This window comes from Oncorhynchus kisutch, linkage group LG2, assembly GCF_002021735.2.
Source record: "Oncorhynchus kisutch isolate 150728-3 linkage group LG2, Okis_V2, whole genome shotgun sequence".
NCBI lineage: Eukaryota > Metazoa > Chordata > Actinopteri > Salmoniformes > Salmonidae > Oncorhynchus > Oncorhynchus kisutch.
In genome coordinates, this window is record NC_034175.2 from 56,940,726 (window position 1) to 56,958,465 (window position 17,740).

The 17,740-nt window shown below is 48.1% G+C and overlaps 2 protein-coding genes across 2 annotated transcripts; both read left to right on the forward strand.

Annotated features, from left to right (window-relative positions):
* The first annotated feature begins 336 nt into the window (after positions 1-336).
* On the forward strand, positions 337-17,038 carry LOC109904611 (matrix-remodeling-associated protein 5). Its single transcript, XM_031802170.1, has 10 exons — positions 337-658; positions 2,143-2,342; positions 2,499-2,628; positions 2,800-3,038; positions 3,158-3,309; positions 3,437-3,890; positions 3,983-8,453; positions 8,631-9,258; positions 11,043-12,078; positions 12,201-17,038. The coding sequence occupies exons 2-10, from the start codon at positions 2,164-2,166 to the stop codon at positions 14,443-14,445; spliced, it is 9,534 nt and encodes a 3,177-aa protein (XP_031658030.1). The 5' UTR covers positions 337-658; positions 2,143-2,163; the 3' UTR covers positions 14,446-17,038.
* Positions 16,189-16,875, forward strand: LOC116356389 (keratin-associated protein 10-2-like). The gene has a single exon (XM_031802176.1). The coding sequence runs from the start codon at positions 16,189-16,191 to the stop codon at positions 16,873-16,875; it is 687 nt and encodes a 228-aa protein (XP_031658036.1).
* Positions 17,039-17,740: the final 702 nt, after the last annotated feature.

Here is a 17,740-nt window from a genome sequence, read left to right on the forward strand (position 1 = left end):
ACTTTAGCTAGGTTGCTTAAAAGTAGTAAGTAGGTGAAAAGTTGCTAATGAGATAAAGTTGTCCATGATGAGATTCGAACAATCAATCATTGGGTTGCTAGACATTTGTGTTATACACCCAACCAATCACACTCATTTCGTCTTTGCCTTAAGTAACCTTTTCTGTTATGTAACTATTCCAAACATAACATATCATACTAATTTGGGTGCCCCTGATTTAAATGTACTATGTTACGTGTAGTTTATGAGACCAGGCTATCCAGAGAGAAGTTACCTCGTCCCCTGGCTATTGCGCACAGCGCGTGGGATCGAGATTATTTTTTACAATCCTTTCTTTCTTATCCCTTCCCTTCCTTTCCTTTCAAATGCACAGTGGAACAAGACGTGCTGTGTGGGAATAGCAAATATAGATATATTCGTTTTTTCTTGGATTGTATAGGTTACTGGTTTTCAACTCTGTTATTTTCAATTGATAAAGTTGTAGTCTATTGAAACGTCAGTAAAATTTTGAATGCCAATATTATACTACGTAAATGATAAGACTTTTTATCATTTCTACCGTTGCCAAATCGCCCTTTGGATAAAAATGAGCACTTGATGGGAATTGGACTATAAGGAAATGAAGAATCTTGATATCTTCGATTTGAAGGAATGTCAGGTAAATTGAAAGTTATAGCTCCCAAATGAAATACCTATCCTACTATTCATATTATGACCGGGGAAACTTCTGTCAAAATTCTCGCTAGATGCTAAAATGTATTTAAAATGTATCTAAAATGTTCTTCCATGCAATGTAAAGTTGTAAAGTTGTATCATATTGATGCGTTTACGCACCGAGGAAAAGGTATGCCGTTCTTCAATGTCATCACTCTCTGTGGCAGCTGGTCTTGCAGTCAGTCAAATAATAGCCCGTATCAGCATCGGGTCAAGAGTGTTAATAGTCAGATGGTGATGGTTACCTGCTTGGTTGTGGATTATTAGAGGAAAGGTTCTATGAAGCCCACTCACGCAAAAACAATAGGTAACAGTTGGCGCTTCTGCCCGCAGATGGTGTAAATGATTAGTTGCTGAATTTAGATAGCTCGTTCTTGAGAACGTTACTGTTTACATTTATTCACATAGATTGGAATGTCAGAGCAATGTCAAAGATAGCTGGTCAAGACGTTAGAATAACCAGACTCAGAGTGTTTGTCAGTGCTGTGTGTCAGTGCCATCATGCCCTCAGTAGAACACTGTCCAATTGAACACAATTATTGACCCAGAGTGTTTCGGGAATGCAGAAACTGTAGCTGCATTAGGACACACTTAATTAGGATTGTCCGGATTTAGATACTCTACAGATGGTCATACTATCAACCAGTGGTGTAAAGTACTTAGTAAAAAGTAAAACATATTTTTCTTCACTGTATTCCTAAAGAAAATCATGTACTTTTTACTCCATACAATTTCCCTGACACCCTAAAATACTCATTACATTTTGACACAATGGTCCTATTCACACACTTATCAAGGGAACCGCCCTGGTCATCCCTACTGCCTCTGATCTGGCGGACTTACTAAACAATAATGCTTCGTTTGTGAATTATGTCTGAGTGTTGGAGTGTTCCCCTGGCTATCCGCCAATAACAAAAACAAGACAATTATGATGGCAAGATTTCTTAATATAAGGAATTTGAAATGGTTTATACTTTTACTTTTGATACTTACATACGTTTTAGCTATTCCATTTACGTTTGATACTTACATACGTTTTAGCTATTCCATTTACGTTTGATGCTTAAGTACATTTAAAACCAAATACTTTTCGACTTTTACTCAAGTTTACTGGGTGACATTCACACTTTACTTGAGTCATTTTCTATTAAGGTCTCTTTACTTTTACTCAAGTACGACAATTGAGCACTTTTTCCACCACTGCTATTAACAAAGTATCTGTTGATAAGTAAATGCTTGCTAAGGTTAAAATAAGGTTTAGGGTAAGGGTTAAGTTTAGGGTTATGATAAGAGTTAGGGTTAGTAGATAGTTAGTTGAAATGCTTCTGATAGTCTGTAGAGCATCTAAAGTGTTGCCCTGCATTATAGTTGTTACTGCAGAGACTGTGTGTGTGTGTCACATTGACATATATATTTCTATATTGTCAGTGAGCGGCCCTCCTATATAAGATGGTTCCCAGTGTGTGTGGTGTGTCCCTGGCTGTGGTGTTGCTGACCCTGGTGTCTCCTGGTGGTGCCTGCCCTCTGCCCTGCTCTTGCTACCAGCCCACTGAACTACACTGCACCTTCAGATCTCTGGTCAACATACCACAGCCCCTACCACAACACACACTACACATCAACCTGGGGTAAGGACTGTGCACAAATACATACACAAACTCCCTCTCTCTCTCTCTCTCTCTCTCTCTCTCTCTCTTTCTCTCTCACTTTCACTTTCACTCTCACACACACACATTTTAAAGGCATTCCACGGGTTGATGCTGTTTGTCTCTGGTCTCTAAAAGGTTCAACAGTATCAGCAGGATCCCAGACAGCTCATTGGCCGGTCTGAGGAGGCTGGCGCTGCTGATGCTTCATGGGAATGACATCCATGAGATTCCTGACGGAGCTTTCCAAGATCTGTCTTCCCTTCAGGTACTGAGAGGAGAGGGGTAAAATTAGCTAATAATTGGAAGCAAATGTAAATTGTTCTATTGAGCTTAGACACTGTTATTCTATTGTGTTGTTGTGTTCATTTGACTCATGTATTGTATTTACCATGTATTGTCAATTATCATTCATTCAATGATCCACCCCCCCCCCCAGGTCCTGAAGCTGAGCTATAACAAGCTGAGTGAGATCTCAGCAAAGAGCTTCTCAGGCCTGTCCTCTCTACAGCGCCTCCACCTGGATCACAACTGGCTGCAGTCCCTCCACCCCCAGGCCCTGCTCAGCCTCCCCAACCTCAGACTGATCCGACTGCAGGGGAACCGGCTCCACCAGCTGCACCCGCAGGCCTTCTGCACTCTGTCCCTACTGCAGACATTCTGCTACTCCACCCTCAGGTGGGTTTTCTACAGTCTTCATTTATTCACTCTTAGTCATAGGTCACACCTAAAGAGTAGTGCACTACTTAGTGGATAGTGTGTCATTTGTGACTGGACTATCCCCCTCCTCTCCCCAGGCATCTGGACGTGTCCAACAACAGTCTGACTAACCTGCCCAGAGACATACTGAGGACCACCCCTCTTCTGGAGTCCCTAGCTCTGCAGGCCAACCCCTGGACCTGCGACTGCAGCATGGCTTGGCTGCAGGCCTGGAGCATCTCTCACCCAGGTGACAATCACACTACACTAACCCCTAGATCTTTCACTAACCCCTAGTCCTTACACTAGTCCCAAAATCACTGGAACTGGGATGCTTATTTGGGTTAGGAAATACTGATTCTTCTCTTCTCTCTCAGGGTTGTTGAAATGTCCGGGGCCACAGTGCCTGGTCTGTGCCTCACCCAATCACCTGAAGGGACGTGGTCTTTTGCAGCAGAAAGACTTATCCTGCTCCTCGCCTGTAATTGCCACCAATCCCAGAGCCTCATCTCAGGAGGATGGCGGAATTCAGTCAATAGAAACTTTTAGAGAGGCTTTAGGTCACGCCTCCTTGGGGATGTCCGACCAACAGGGGAATGCCGTTGATCTGAAGTGTAACATCACACACTCCTCACAGACTCCTGACATTACCCCACCACAACTTTCCTCCTCCTTCACCCCCCTCTCCCTCTCTCTTTCCCTTTCCCTGGTCTGTGGGGTGGATGGGCACAGCTATGAGAGGCTGTGGAGGCTGATGGCCTACTACAGTGAGACACCTGCCAGGCTTCAGAGAGAAATCATGTTGAGTAAAGCCCCAACACTTGCCTACAGGTATGAAATTACAGAAACACACACAACACATTCCTCTGTCATTATCCTACAATTTTGTTTTAACCCCAACACATTCATTTCATGTCCTTCAGGTACAGACAGAGAGCAGAGAGAGAGGGCTACTACCATACAGGGGTCAGGGCCAGTGTCCAAGCCCATCCTGCCTGGTTACTGCAGCCCCATGTTAGTCTCCAGTTCAACAGAGCTCAGTCCAGCACCCACAGGGTTAAACTGACCCTGTCCACCCTGGTGTCTGCCCCCCCAGACCCCCCATCCCAACACCCCTGGGTCCTCATCCAGACCAACCACACCCAGACAGCTTTTATAGGAGCCACAGACAGCCAGATCCACCTGCCCTGTCCTGTCCTTAGCTCTACTGAGGACCTAAGCTCTGGAGACCTCAGGCTCCAATGGGTGTTTCCAGATGGTTTAACAGTCTCCTTCCCCTACCATAGCTCAGATGGTAGGGTCCGGGTGTCTGGTCAAGGGCTGATCCTGCAGAGAGTGGATCACTCTGATGCTGGACTGTACTACTGCGTGGCCCGGGCGGGAGGAAATGTCGATGTTCTCCCCCTCCGTCTGGTGGTAGTAGAATCATCCAATGCTCCCCCAGGGGAGGAGCTAGGCGCTGCTGTGACTGGATTGGTTGGAGACCCTGTCAGTCTACCGTGTGAGGCCTCTGGTTCACCGAAGGTTGAGGTGAACTGGGTTCTTCCTGACGGGGAAGTGGTAGGGAGTAGGAACAAGGGGAGAAGAAGGGGGGAGGCAGGGATGACTGTCTTAGCCAATAGTACCCTGTCTCTCCCCTTCCCTGGGCAGAGAGACGCAGGACTATACCGTTGTGTAGCGGTGAACCAGCATGGTGCTGACTCTCACTCCACCAGACTGATTCTAACCCCACGTCCTACCGACACCTCATCAAGCATGAGATATCCCATGAGGCCACAGTCTGTGGTGGGGTTGTCCAACAGGGTACCAGCCCCTCTAGGGGTCAAGGAGGTTGAAGAGGGGGTGTCAGGAAATGACAAGGAGGAGGAGGAGAACATACTGCACACCAGGGCAGGTAACACCAGGAGGAGAGGTCTTAGACCTAAACCTCCTCTGACACGGCGCCCCCCCATCAGATCTCACATGGTGAGGGTGGAGGGAGGCGGACCCCCTCAGAGGGGAAGGAGGCCCCTGAGGAGAGGCTTCCCTGTGGAGCAGAAGAGGAACAGGCTGGAGGGCCGTCGGAGGTTTAACCTGGCCAAACACAAGATAGACCCTCAGAAATGGGCCGAGCTGCTGGCTAAGATACGTGAAAGGACTGCCCCTAAAATCACAGACTCCCTGTATGTATCACCCCCAACTAGAGCACGTACTACTACCTCAGCCCCCCCAACTAGAGCAAAGACAACCACCTCAACCCCAACTGAAGCAAAGGAAACCACATCAACCCCAACTGAAGCAAAGACAACAACCTCAACCCCAAGTGAAGCAAAGACCACAACCTCAACCCCAACTGAAGCAAAGACAACAACCTCAACCCCAACTGAAGCAAAGACAACCACATCAACCCCAACTGAAGCAAAGACAACAACCTCAACCCCAACTGAAGCAAAGACAACCACATCAACCCCAACTGAAGCAAAGACAACAACCTCAAATCCAACTGAAGCAAAGACAACAACCTCAAATCCAACTGAAGCAAAGACAACAACCTCAACCCCAACTGAAGCAAAGACAACAACCTCAAATCCAACTGAAGCAAAGACAACCACATCAACCCCAACTGAAGCAAAGACAACAACCTCAACCCCAACTGAAGCAAAGACAACCACATCAACCCCAACTGAAGCAAAGACAACAACCTCAACCCCAACTGAAGCAAAGACAACCACATCAACCCCAACTGAAGCAAAGACAACAACCTCAAATCCAACTGAAGCAAAGACAACCACACCAACCCCAACTGAAGCAAAGACAACCACCTCAAACCCAACCGAAGCAAAGACAACCACCTCAAATCCAACTGAAGCAAAGACAACAACCTCAACCCCAACTGAAGCAAAGACAACCACCTCAAATCCAACTGAAGCAAAGACAACCACATCAACCCCAACTGAAGCAAAGACAACCACCTCAAACCCAACCGAAGCAAAGACAACCACCTCAAATCCAACTGAAGCAAAGACAACCACCTCAAACCCAACCGAAGCAAAGACAACCGCAGCAGCCCCAACTGAAGCAAAGACAACCAGAATGCAGACAACCAGAATAAAGCCAGGCAGCACACAACCAAAGACCACACAACCAAAGACCACACTACCAAACACCACACTACCAAAGAGCACACCAGAGGTTACAGTGGGAGGAAAATCCCCTCAACGTACTGTATTGGAGTCAGAGGCTGATACCACAGAGGGTTTTTCCACAGATGTCCCCAGTCTACAGGAAGAGGGGTTGAATACTGTCCACACATCACTGATCCCAGACCTGCTAACAAAGGATAGAGTGGCCCCAGAGACAACAAACACTGCAGATAAGACCAATAACTTCCCCCAGACCCCTCAGTCAAACACAGACACAGATACAGGGACAGGAACAGAGACAGAGAGTTCCGCTAAAAGCACAAAGCCAACCTCCAGCATCAATGACATTAGCACAGAGGTGGTCCTTAATCCTGTAAGGACCACAGGTGAGAGGGGGAGGTATGGAACAACAAACTCTGGACAGTTAACATTCTCCAACTCTGTCCCATCGCAATCCAGAATCCCCTGGAATTCCAGGAGAAGGCCCGGCCAGAGGAGACGCAACAACAGACCCAGAGGACGACCCACCGCCCCCCAGAATTCCCCAGGTCCAACCTCCCCTCGCCAGAATACCCCAGGTCCAACCTCCCCTCGCCAGAATACCCCAGGTTCAACCTCCCCTCGCCAGAATACCCCAGGTCCAACCTCCCCTCGCCAGAATACCCCAGGTTCAACCTCCTCTCGCCAGAATACCCCAGGTTCAACCTCCTCTCGCCAGAATACCCCAGGTCCAACCTCCCCTCGCCAGAATAGCCCAGGTCCAACCTCCTTTCGCCAGAATACCCCAGGTCCAACCTCCTCTCGCCAGAATACCCCAGGTTCAACCTCCTCTCGCCAGAATACCCCAGGTTCAACCTCCTCGCGCCAGAATACCCCAGGTCCAACCTCCTCTCGCCAGAATACCCCAGGTCCAACCTCCCCTCGCCAGAATACCCCAGGTCCAACCTCCTCTCGCCAGAATAGCCCCAGAGCAGCACTTGCAGACCCCAGGGGACTGCCAGCAGCTGCAACAACCACTACTAGAACCACTACTACAACCACTACTAGAACTACTGCTCCATCCTCTACTAGGATCACTGCTCCATCAAGCACATCCGTCTCCCCCCCTGCTTTCTTTCCTGCCTCTCCCCCCCAGACACACACAGACAGGGTGACTCACTCAGCATACACTGCTTCCCGGCTCCCTGACAGGTCCCAAACGACTAGCACACACACAGAGATTTGCACACACACTCGCACACACACTGGCAAACATACACCCACAGTCACAACAACTAGTACACACACAGACAAACATACACCCACAACAACTAGTACACACACAGACAAACATACACCCACAGTTACACACAGCGATACAGACAAACAGAGTTATGATGAAACAGAGGGTCAGGTCTGGGCCACTCCAAAAGAGCAGGTTCCATCTGTCTTCAACCAACACAACCCAGAGGATATCAAAACAACTCCCCTTCGGTCTGGAACCACACCAGGCAGAACAACACCTACTGGCACTGAGAAAGAACCCAGTGAGATAGAACCCAGTGAGATAAAACCCCTCTACCCAGCTGCTGATGAAGAACCCAATGAGGAAGAACCACCAGCCACTGATGAAGAACCCAGTGAAATAGAACCACCAGCAACTGATGAAGAACACAGAGAAGTAGAACCACCAGCAACTGATGAAGAACACAGAGAGATAGAACCACCAGCAACTGATGAAGAACACAGTGAGATGGAACCACCAGCCACTGATGAAGAACACAGTGAGATGGAACCACCAGCCACTGATGAAGAACACAGTGAGATGGAACCACCAGCAACTGATGAAGAACACAGTGAGATGGAACCACCAGCCACTGATGAAGAACACAGTGAGATGGAACCACCAGCGACTGATGAAGAACACAGTGAGATGGAACCACCAGCCACTGATGAAGAACACAGTGAGATGGAACCAGTCTATCTAGCACCTGATAAACCAGAGGAGAGACAACCAGATTCAGAAATAAACAGCTCTCTTTCATCTACAACACAACTACTGTCCCCAAACACACCTGATACAGTAGCTCCCACTGTTTCAGCCACCACATCCTCTACAGTCATCACCTCCATTAGAAGAACTAACACTATAACTATTCCTACAACTACTATTCCTACTACCACTTTTCCCACAAATACTACCACTATTCCTACAACTACTACCACTATTCCCACAACTACTACCACTATTCACACAACTACTACCACTATTCCTACAACTACTACCACTATTCCCACAACTACTACCACTATTCCTACAACTACTACCACTATTCCCACAACTACTACCACTATTCCCACAACTACTACCACTATTCCTACAACTACTACCACTATTCCTACAACTACTACCACTATTCCCACAACTACTACCACTATTCCTACAACTACTACCACTATTCCTACAACTACTACCACTATTCCTACAACTACTACCACTATTCCCACCGCTACTACCACTATTCCCACAACTACTACCACTATTCCCACAACTACTACCACTATTCCCAGAATTACGTCTACCACTCCTACTACTACAACAGTCTGGAGGAATCCTGGGCTAAATGCCATCCCAGACTCACATGGCAGTCGCTACCGCCCCCCACCTTACCCCAACGACCCACAACACCGTATCACTAGGCCTGACCCAGTCAGAACTCCACCCCCAATAAAACACGCACCCTCTCTCCCACACCGTGCCAACCCCAAACTTCTTCTCCCAGACATTTTAGAGACCCCTTCCTCTGCAGTCCTCACCACAAGAGCTCCGTCCAGCCCTCCCAAGATCTTCCCACCCACCACAGACCCTCAGGCCGGGGTCAACACAGGCTCTACTCCTCCTCGTTCCCCTCCCCTCTCTCCACACCGTAGTGTGACTGCCCAACGCCCCCCTCAGACCCCTGTCCTGCGTGTCAGGCCCCTTATCACTCCCCCCCACGTACGCTCCATGTCTGTCCCAGCTGAGAGTGATGCCCTCCTGCCATGCGAGGCCATTGGACAGCCTCCTCCCACAATCACCTGGATCAAGGTCTCCACAGGTACGCCACACACTCTACTCTCAATTCTACACACAATACATGCTACTGTCACTCACATACACACAATACGTACTTTGTCATTCATACACCTTACTCAATGCACTCACTACTGTCACACAATACGCCACTCAATATGTACAGTTGAAGTCGGAGGTTTACATACACCTTCGCCAACTACATTGAAACTCAGTTTTTCACAATTCCTGACATTTAATTATATTAAGAATTCCCTGTATTAGGTTAGTTAGGATCACCACTTTATTTTAAGAATGTGAAATGTCAGAAAAATAGTAGAGATAATGATTTATTTAAGCTTTTATTTCTTTCATCACATTCCCAGTGGGTCAGAAGTTTACATACACTCAATTAGTATTTGGTAGCATTGCCTTTAAATTTTTTAACTTGGGTCAAACATTTTGGGTAGCCTTCCAGAAGCTTCCCACAATAAGTTGGGTGAATTTTGGCCCATTCCTCCTGACAGAGCTGGTGTAACTGAGTCAAGTTTGTAGGCCTCCTTGCTCGCACACGCTTTTTCAGTTCTGCCCACACATTTCTATAGGGTTGAGGTCAGGGCTTTGTGATGGCCACTCCAATGCCTTGACTTTGTTGTCTTTAAGCCATTTTGCCAAAACTTTGGAAGTGTGCTTGGGGTCATTGTCCATTTGGAAGACCCATTTGCGACCAAGCTTCAACTTCCTGACTGTTGTCTTGAGATGTTGCTTCAATATATCCACATAATTTTCCTCGCTCATGATGACATCTATTTTGTGAAGTGCACCAGTCCCTCCTGTTGCAAAGCACCCACACAACATGATGCTGCCACCCCCGTGCTTCACGGTTGGGATGGTATTCTTCGGCTTGTAAGCCTCCCCCTTTTTCCTCCAAACAGAATGATGGTCATTATGGCCAAACAGTTCTATTTTTGTTTCATCAGAACCGAGGACATTTCTCCAAAAAGTATGATCTTTGTCCCCATGTGCAGTTGCAAACGGTAGTCTGGCTTTTTTATGACGGTTTTGGAGTAGTGGCTTCTTCCTTGCTGACCGGCCTTTCAGGTTAGGTCGATATAGGACCTGTTTAACTGTGGATATAGATACTTTTGTACTAATTTCCTCCAGTATCTTCACAAGGTCCTTTGCTGTTGTTCTGGGATTGATTTGCACTTTTCGCACCAAAGTACATTCATCTCTAGGAGACAGAACGTGTCTCCTTCCTGAGCGATATGACGGCTGCGTGGTCCCATGGTGTTTATACTTGCCTACTATTGTTTGTACAGATGAACGTGGTACCTTCAGGCATTGGACATTGCTCCCAAGGATGAACCAGACTTATAGAGGTCTACAATTGTTTTTCTGAGGTCTTGGCTGATTTCTTTGGATTTTCCAATGATGTCAAGCAAAGAGGCACTGAGTTTGAAGGTAGGCCTTGAAATACATCCACAGGTACACCTCCAATTGACTCAAATGATGTCAATTAGCCTATCAGAAGCTTCTAAAGCCATGAAATCATTTTCTGGAATTTTCTAAGCTGTTTAAAGGCACATTCAACTTAGTGTATGTTAACTTCTGACCCACTGGAATTGTGATACAATGAATTGTAAGTGAAATAATCTGTCTGTAAACAATTTTTGAAAAAATTATGCACAAAGTAGATGTCCTAACCGACTTGCCAAAACTATAGTTTGTTAACAAGACATTTGTAAAGTGGTTGAAAAATGAGTTTTAATGACTCCAGCTTAAGTGTATGTAAACTTCTGACTTCAACTGTATTTCTGTCTGGCCCAGGAGCTGTGATATCACTGGACACCAAGGCAGAGCGTTTCCAGGTCCTACCCAACGGAACCTTTCTCATCCGGAGCGTGCAGGTCCAGGACCGGGGGACATATATCTGCAGCGCACAGAACTCTGTGGGTCTTGACCGCGTGATGGTGACTCTGGAGGTCTGGTCCCGCCCACCACGCATTCAGCTACCCACTCACAGAGAGGTCACGGTGCACCAGGGGGGAGAGGTGAGGTGGGAGTGTCGGGCTCAGGGGGTGCCTGTCCCTCTGCTGTCCTGGGTGCTACCTGACCGCTCCATCCTGACCCCCGACCTTAACTCCAACCCTGCCCATGGCCCTCACCCCCGGGTGTCTATATTCCCTAATGGTACTCTGCGTATTGTGGCTGTCGGCCCAGCAGACAGAGGACTGTATCGCTGTGTAGCCTCCAACCCAGCAGGGACTAGCAGTCTGTCAGTCCGACTCCATGTCTCCTTCCTGCCTCCAGCCATTCAGCAGCCGAGAGAGGAGAGGGTAACCCTGCCAGCTGGCATGCCTGTTTACGCCCACTGCTCTGCCCGGGGGGCCCCCGTTCCCTCCATCCGCTGGAGGACCCCAGATGGTACGCTGCTGCTCCCCTCTCAATTCCTCAACGGGAACCTGTTTGTCCTCCCCAACGCCACCTTGCTGATACGCCAGCTTTCCACTAAGGACTCTGGGAGCTATGAGTGCCTGGCGACTAATGCAGTAGGCGGGGATAAGAGGACGGTGAGGGTGTTGGTGACTGGAGATGAAGGAGGAGGTGTTGTCTCCACAGATAAAACTACATCCTCCTCTTCCATTAACAGTAACTCTGACCTGAACCCCTCCTCAGCCGTCCTTAACCCTCCTCTCCGGCCCTCCTCCCCCCTCAGTAAGGCTAAGATCCTCTCCACCTCTCCATCCAGTTCTATAGTTGTATATGGAGAAACTCTGCTCCTTCAATGTTCAGTAACCGGCAACCCAGAGCCTAGAGTGGTCTGGAGGGTACCTGGCAAGAAACTAGTGGATGCCCACTACAGGTGTGTGCTTGTCCATATTGATTTGTCATCTGTTTAATCTAGTCTGTCTCTGTTGTATTGATTGATTGTCTGTGTCTTGTGCTGATGTATCAAACCGTATCCTCTCTGTGTTGTATTTCCAGTTTTGACAAGAGGATGAAGGTACACAGTAATGGAACGCTGTATATCCAGTCCATGACGGAGAAAGACGGGGGGGACTATTTATGTGTCGCACGAAATAAAATGGCTGATGACTACCGCCTCCTCCGTGTCACCGTGGTCACGAAGCCCGCTAAACCCGCTAAGATTGAGCCAAAGCAGCCATTCAATCAGAAGGCGGTATCGTATGGAGCAGCTTTAAAGGTAGACTGTCTGGCCACCGGGCAGCCTGACCCCGCAGTGAGATGGAGCCTACCGGACGGAACCTCAGTGAACAGCGTACTGTTGCAAGGGGACGAGAAAGGGGGACGGAGGAGGCGGCTGGTGGTGTTTGACAACGGGACTCTGTTCCTCCCGTCAGTGGGGATGGGGGAGGAGGGGGAGTACGTCTGCCACGCTGAGAACCAGATGGGGAGAGACTCCATGAGGGTGATGATCAAAGTCCTTACCTCACCCCCTTCCTTCCAAAGAACGAGATATGAGGTCATCAAGGTGCAACAAGGGGGCGTGGTGGCGCTGAACTGTGGGGCCAAAGGAGAGCCCATCCCTACAGTCACATGGTTCTCTCCAATAAATCGTGTCATCCCTGTGGGGGGGTCCAGTCCAGTTGTAGTGCGGCCAGATGGCTCCTTGGTGATCCAGGGGGCTAGAGGGGCTGACGGAGGAAACTACACCTGCCGAGCCAGCAACGTGGCTGGGGAGAGGAGCAGGGTGATGGGGGTGGAGGTGAGCGTGACCCCACCCAGCTTCACTCTCAATGGGACTAGGGGTGGACTCGATGGGACAGACAGACATACAGCTGTTGTTAGCAGTAGTGGACTCAGTACTGTGATCACCATCAGTCAGTCTGCAGGGAGGGTTCAGTCGGGCAGGACTGGTAATGGTGTCAGTAGTGGTAATGGTGTCATTAATAATGAAGTTAGTCATAATGGGGTCAGTAATGTAGGGGACCAGAGGGTCTCAGCAGTAAGAGGCCAGACAGTTCTTTTGCCCTGTCCATCCCAGGGCTTCCCTCCACCCCGCTTGGCCTGGTTGCTGCCTGGTAACGGGGTTCTCCCGGCGCCTTACTACGGCAGCAGACTCACTGTGCACCGCAACGGAACCCTGGAGCTGAGGGGGGTGAGGGCAAGCGATGCTGGCCTGCTGGTGTGTGTTGCTCGCGGTGAGAGGGGCGAGGCTCAGATTATGGTACATCTAGAGGTTTTAGACACACAGGACCCACCTCGCTCCAATGGCCCAGTGACCACAGGGAAACCTCGCCCAGTAGGCCTAGTCAGCACAGAGAAACATCGCCCAGTAGGCCTAGTCAGCACAGAGAAACCTCGCCCAGTAAGCCTAGTCAGCACAGTGAAACCTCACCCAGTAGGCCCAGTCAGCACAGAGAAACCCCACCCAGTGGGCCCAGAGAAACCTCGCTCAGGATTCACATTTACAGAGGAGACACCTCACCCCAGAGGCCCAGTCACTACTGAGAAACCTCACTTAGGAGGCCAAGTCAGCACAGAGAAACCTCGCCCAGTAGGCGGGGATAAGAGGACAGTACCAGGAGTTTCATTCCGAGGGGATACACCTCACCCAAGAGGCCCAGTGTCAGAGGCAGCAAGGAGTGTCATCCCGGAGAGGAAGCCTTTGGTCATCAGCAGATCAGCTTCTCTGATCAGCATCATAAGCGGAGAGAATCTACGGCTACCCTGTCCCCAGACAGACAGCCCCAGTCAGAGTTCCAGCCAGACCCAGTCTCTGACCTGGACGTTGCCCAGCGGGGTGATCGTGTCTCGGGGCCAGATAGCAGGGACGGGTCAGTACTCAATCCTGGATGACGGGACTCTGACTGTGCAGCAGGCGTCTGTGTTCGACAGGGGGACCTACTCCTGCCGATCCACCAATCAGGACACCTTGTCTATCCTGACAGTTCCAGTGATTGTCATCGCCTACCCCCCTCGCATCACCAACGGCCCCCCTCCCCTGACCTACACCCGGCCCGGAGTTGCTGTGCAGCTCACCTGCTACGTCATAGCAACCCCCCGAGCAACCATCACCTGGGAGATGCCGGACCAATCCCAGCTAAGGGTCACAGGTCAGGCCCGTCTCTATGGCAACCGGTACCTGAGCCCCCAGGGTTCCCTAGTGATCCAGAACCCGACCAGCAGAGACACTGGGTTCTACCGCTGTACTGCACGGAACGCCATTGGAATCGACACCAAGGCCACTTATCTACATGTGATCTAACAGAACACACACACAGTGAGACCTGGTCCTGCTTATCTTCGTGTCTGGAGGAGGCACACACACACACACTTTTTGCCCTAAGAAACTGCAAAGTTGAGTGCAGAAGATACTGTTCAACCAAAGACTGATAAAAGATAGTAATAGAGAATATAAAACCAAATGCATTTTTTGTGTTATGCATCTTTTTTTAACCTGTATTTAACTAGGCAAGCCAGTTAAGAACAAATTCTTATTTACAATGAAGGCCTACCCCGGCCAAACCCGGATGACGTGGGGCCAATTGTGCTCCGCCCTATGGGACTCCCAACACAGCCGGATGTGTTTCAGCCATAATGTGTTATGCATCTTACAGCCATAGTGTGTTATGCATCTTACAGCCATAGTGTGTTATGTATCTTACAGCCATAGTGTGTTATGTATCTTACAGCCATAGTGTGTTATGCATCTTACAGCGATAGTGTGTTGTGCATCTTACAGGCATAGTGTGTTCTACATCTTACAGCCATAGTGTGTTACACATCTTACAGCCATAGTGTGTTACGCATCTTACAGCCATAGTGTGTTACACATCTTACAACCATAGTGTGTTACGCATCTTACAGCCATAGTGTGTTATACATCTTACAGGCATAGTGTGTTACACATCTTACAGCCATAGTGTGTTATACATCTTACAGCCATAGTGTGTTACACATCTTACAACCATAGTGTGTTATGCATCTTACAGGCATAGTGTGTTACACATCTTACAGCCATAGTGTGCTGCACATCTTACAGCCATGGTGTGTTACACATCTTACAGCCATAGTGTGTTACACATCTTACAGCCATAGTGTGTTACACATCTTACAGCCATAGTGTGTTACACATCTTACAGCCATAGTGTGTTATGCATCTTACAGCCATAGTGTGTTATGCATCTTACAACCATAGCGTGTTACACATCTTACAGCCATAGTGTGTTATACATCTTACAGCCATAGTGTGTTACGCATCTTACAGCCATAGTGTGTTACATATCTTACAGCCATAGTGTGTTACGCATCTTACAGCCATAGTGTGTTATGCATCTTACAGCCATAGTGTGCTACGCATCTTACAGCCATGGTGTGTTACACATCTTACAGCCATAGTGTGTTATGCATCTTACAGCCATAGTGTGTTACACATCTTACAGCCATAGTGTGTTATGCATCTTACAGCCATAGTGTGTTACACATCTTACAGCCATGGTGTGTTACACATCTTACAGCCATAATGTGTTATGCATCTTACAGCCATAGTGTGTTACACATCTTACAGCCATAGTGTGTTACACATCTTACAGCCATGGTGTGTTACACATCTTACAGCCATAGTGTGTTACACATCTTACAGCCATGGTGTGTTACACATCTTACAGCCATAATGTGTTATGCATCTTACAGCCATAGTGTGTTATGCATCTTACAGCCATAGTGTGTTACACATCTTACAGCCTTAGTGTGAGTTATAAAAGCAATGAGCAGCTCTGAGAAGCAACTGCATCATTCAACAACAAGAAATAGTGTCAAAATCACAGACTATATCAGGGAGTAAAAACATCAGCTGTTGCAATACACATCATGCAACATATTCAGCTCTGTATTACAACCTTTCTGAACTTTTACCTCCATAATATCTAAAATGGCCTTTTGAGTCTTGTGTATAGTTGTATATTTATGAGCAGAACAAATGTTTGATAGTGGTCACAGAACTCCTCCAATGATAGTTCTGTGGAGCCACAGGAGGCTGCAGCACTCTGTGTCTGCAGCTGTCTGTGTCTACAGCGCTCTGTGTCTGCAGCTGTCTGTGTCTACAGCGCTCTGTGTCTGCAGCTGTCTGTGTCTACAGCACTCTGTGTCTGCAGCTGTCTGTGTTTACAGCGCTCTGTGTCTGCAGCTGTCTGTGTCTACAGCACTCTGTGTCTGCAGCTGTCTGTGTCTACAGCGCTCTGTGTCTGCAGCTGTCTGTGTCTACAGCGCTCTGTGTCTGCAGCTGTCTGTGTCTACAGCGCTCTGTGTCTGCAGCTGTCTGTGTCTACAGCGCTCTGTGTCTGCAGCTGTCTGTGTCTACAGTGCTCTGTGTCTGCAGCGCTCTGTGTCTGCAGCTCTCTGTGTCTGCAGCGCTCTGTCTGCAGAGCTCTGTGTCTGCAGCGCTCTGTGTCTGCAGCTCTCTGTGTCTGCAGCGCTCTGTGTCTGCAGAGCTCTGTGTCTGCAGAGCTCTGTGTCTGCAGCGCTCTGTGTCTGCAGCTCTCTGTGTCTGCAGCGCTCTATGTCTGCAGCGCTCTGTGTCTGCAGCTCTCGGTGTCTGCAGCTCTCTGTGTCTGCAGCTCTCTGTGTCTGCAGCGCTCTGTGTCTGCAGCCCTCTGTGTCTGCAGACTCGACTACTCTTCCAGCCATTAAGCTGTAGGCTACATACATCCCAAGATCTGTCAAATAAAAACAACATTTAAAGTCTTTGAAGATGGTATTTGTAGTAATTACATATTTTTGTATACAGTAGCATATATGTGTGTATGGCTCCAGTGTCAGATCACACATGTGTAATATCCATATAAAAGCTGATACCATCATGTTTTAATTTTGTGTAAATTATTTGTCTTGTAAAGACTGTAATATATTGTTATTTTGTGCCTCTTATCATAAAGAGAGAGATGTCTCTCGAATCTCTCACTAACCTTCTGCTTTTCCCCCCAACTGCTACATTTTATAAATAAAAGATAAAAGAAATTCAGCCTGATGATCAAGGCATAGTCTGTTGGGTGTGTGTATGTGTCCTGGGAGGGACAGAAACAGTGGGTTTGTTTGGGAACCTGAGGCTTTGTATCCCATGAGTCTCAGCAGAGAAACCAGGAAATGGGTTTGTTTGGGAACCTGAGGCTTTGTATCCCATGAGTCTCAGCAGAGAAACCAGGAAATGGGTTTGTTTGGGAACCTGAGGCTTTGTATCCCATGAGTCTCAGCAGAGAAACCAGGAAATGGGTTTGTTTGGGAACCTGAGGCTTTGTATCCCATGAGTCTCAGCAGAGAAACCAGGAAATGGGTTTGTTTGGGAACCTGAGGCTTTGTATCCCATGAGTCTCAGCAGAGAAACCAGGAAATGGGTTTGTTTGGGAACCTGAGGCTTTGTATCCCATGAGTCTCAGCAGAGAAACCAGGAAATGGGTCTTAATAATCCTTAAGAGTCTATTGTGTCAATCTAAGTAACATAATAAAAGAATCCCCGTCAAAATGTGTTAGTTTAAGCTACAGCATGGGCTGTATCTCAATCCACC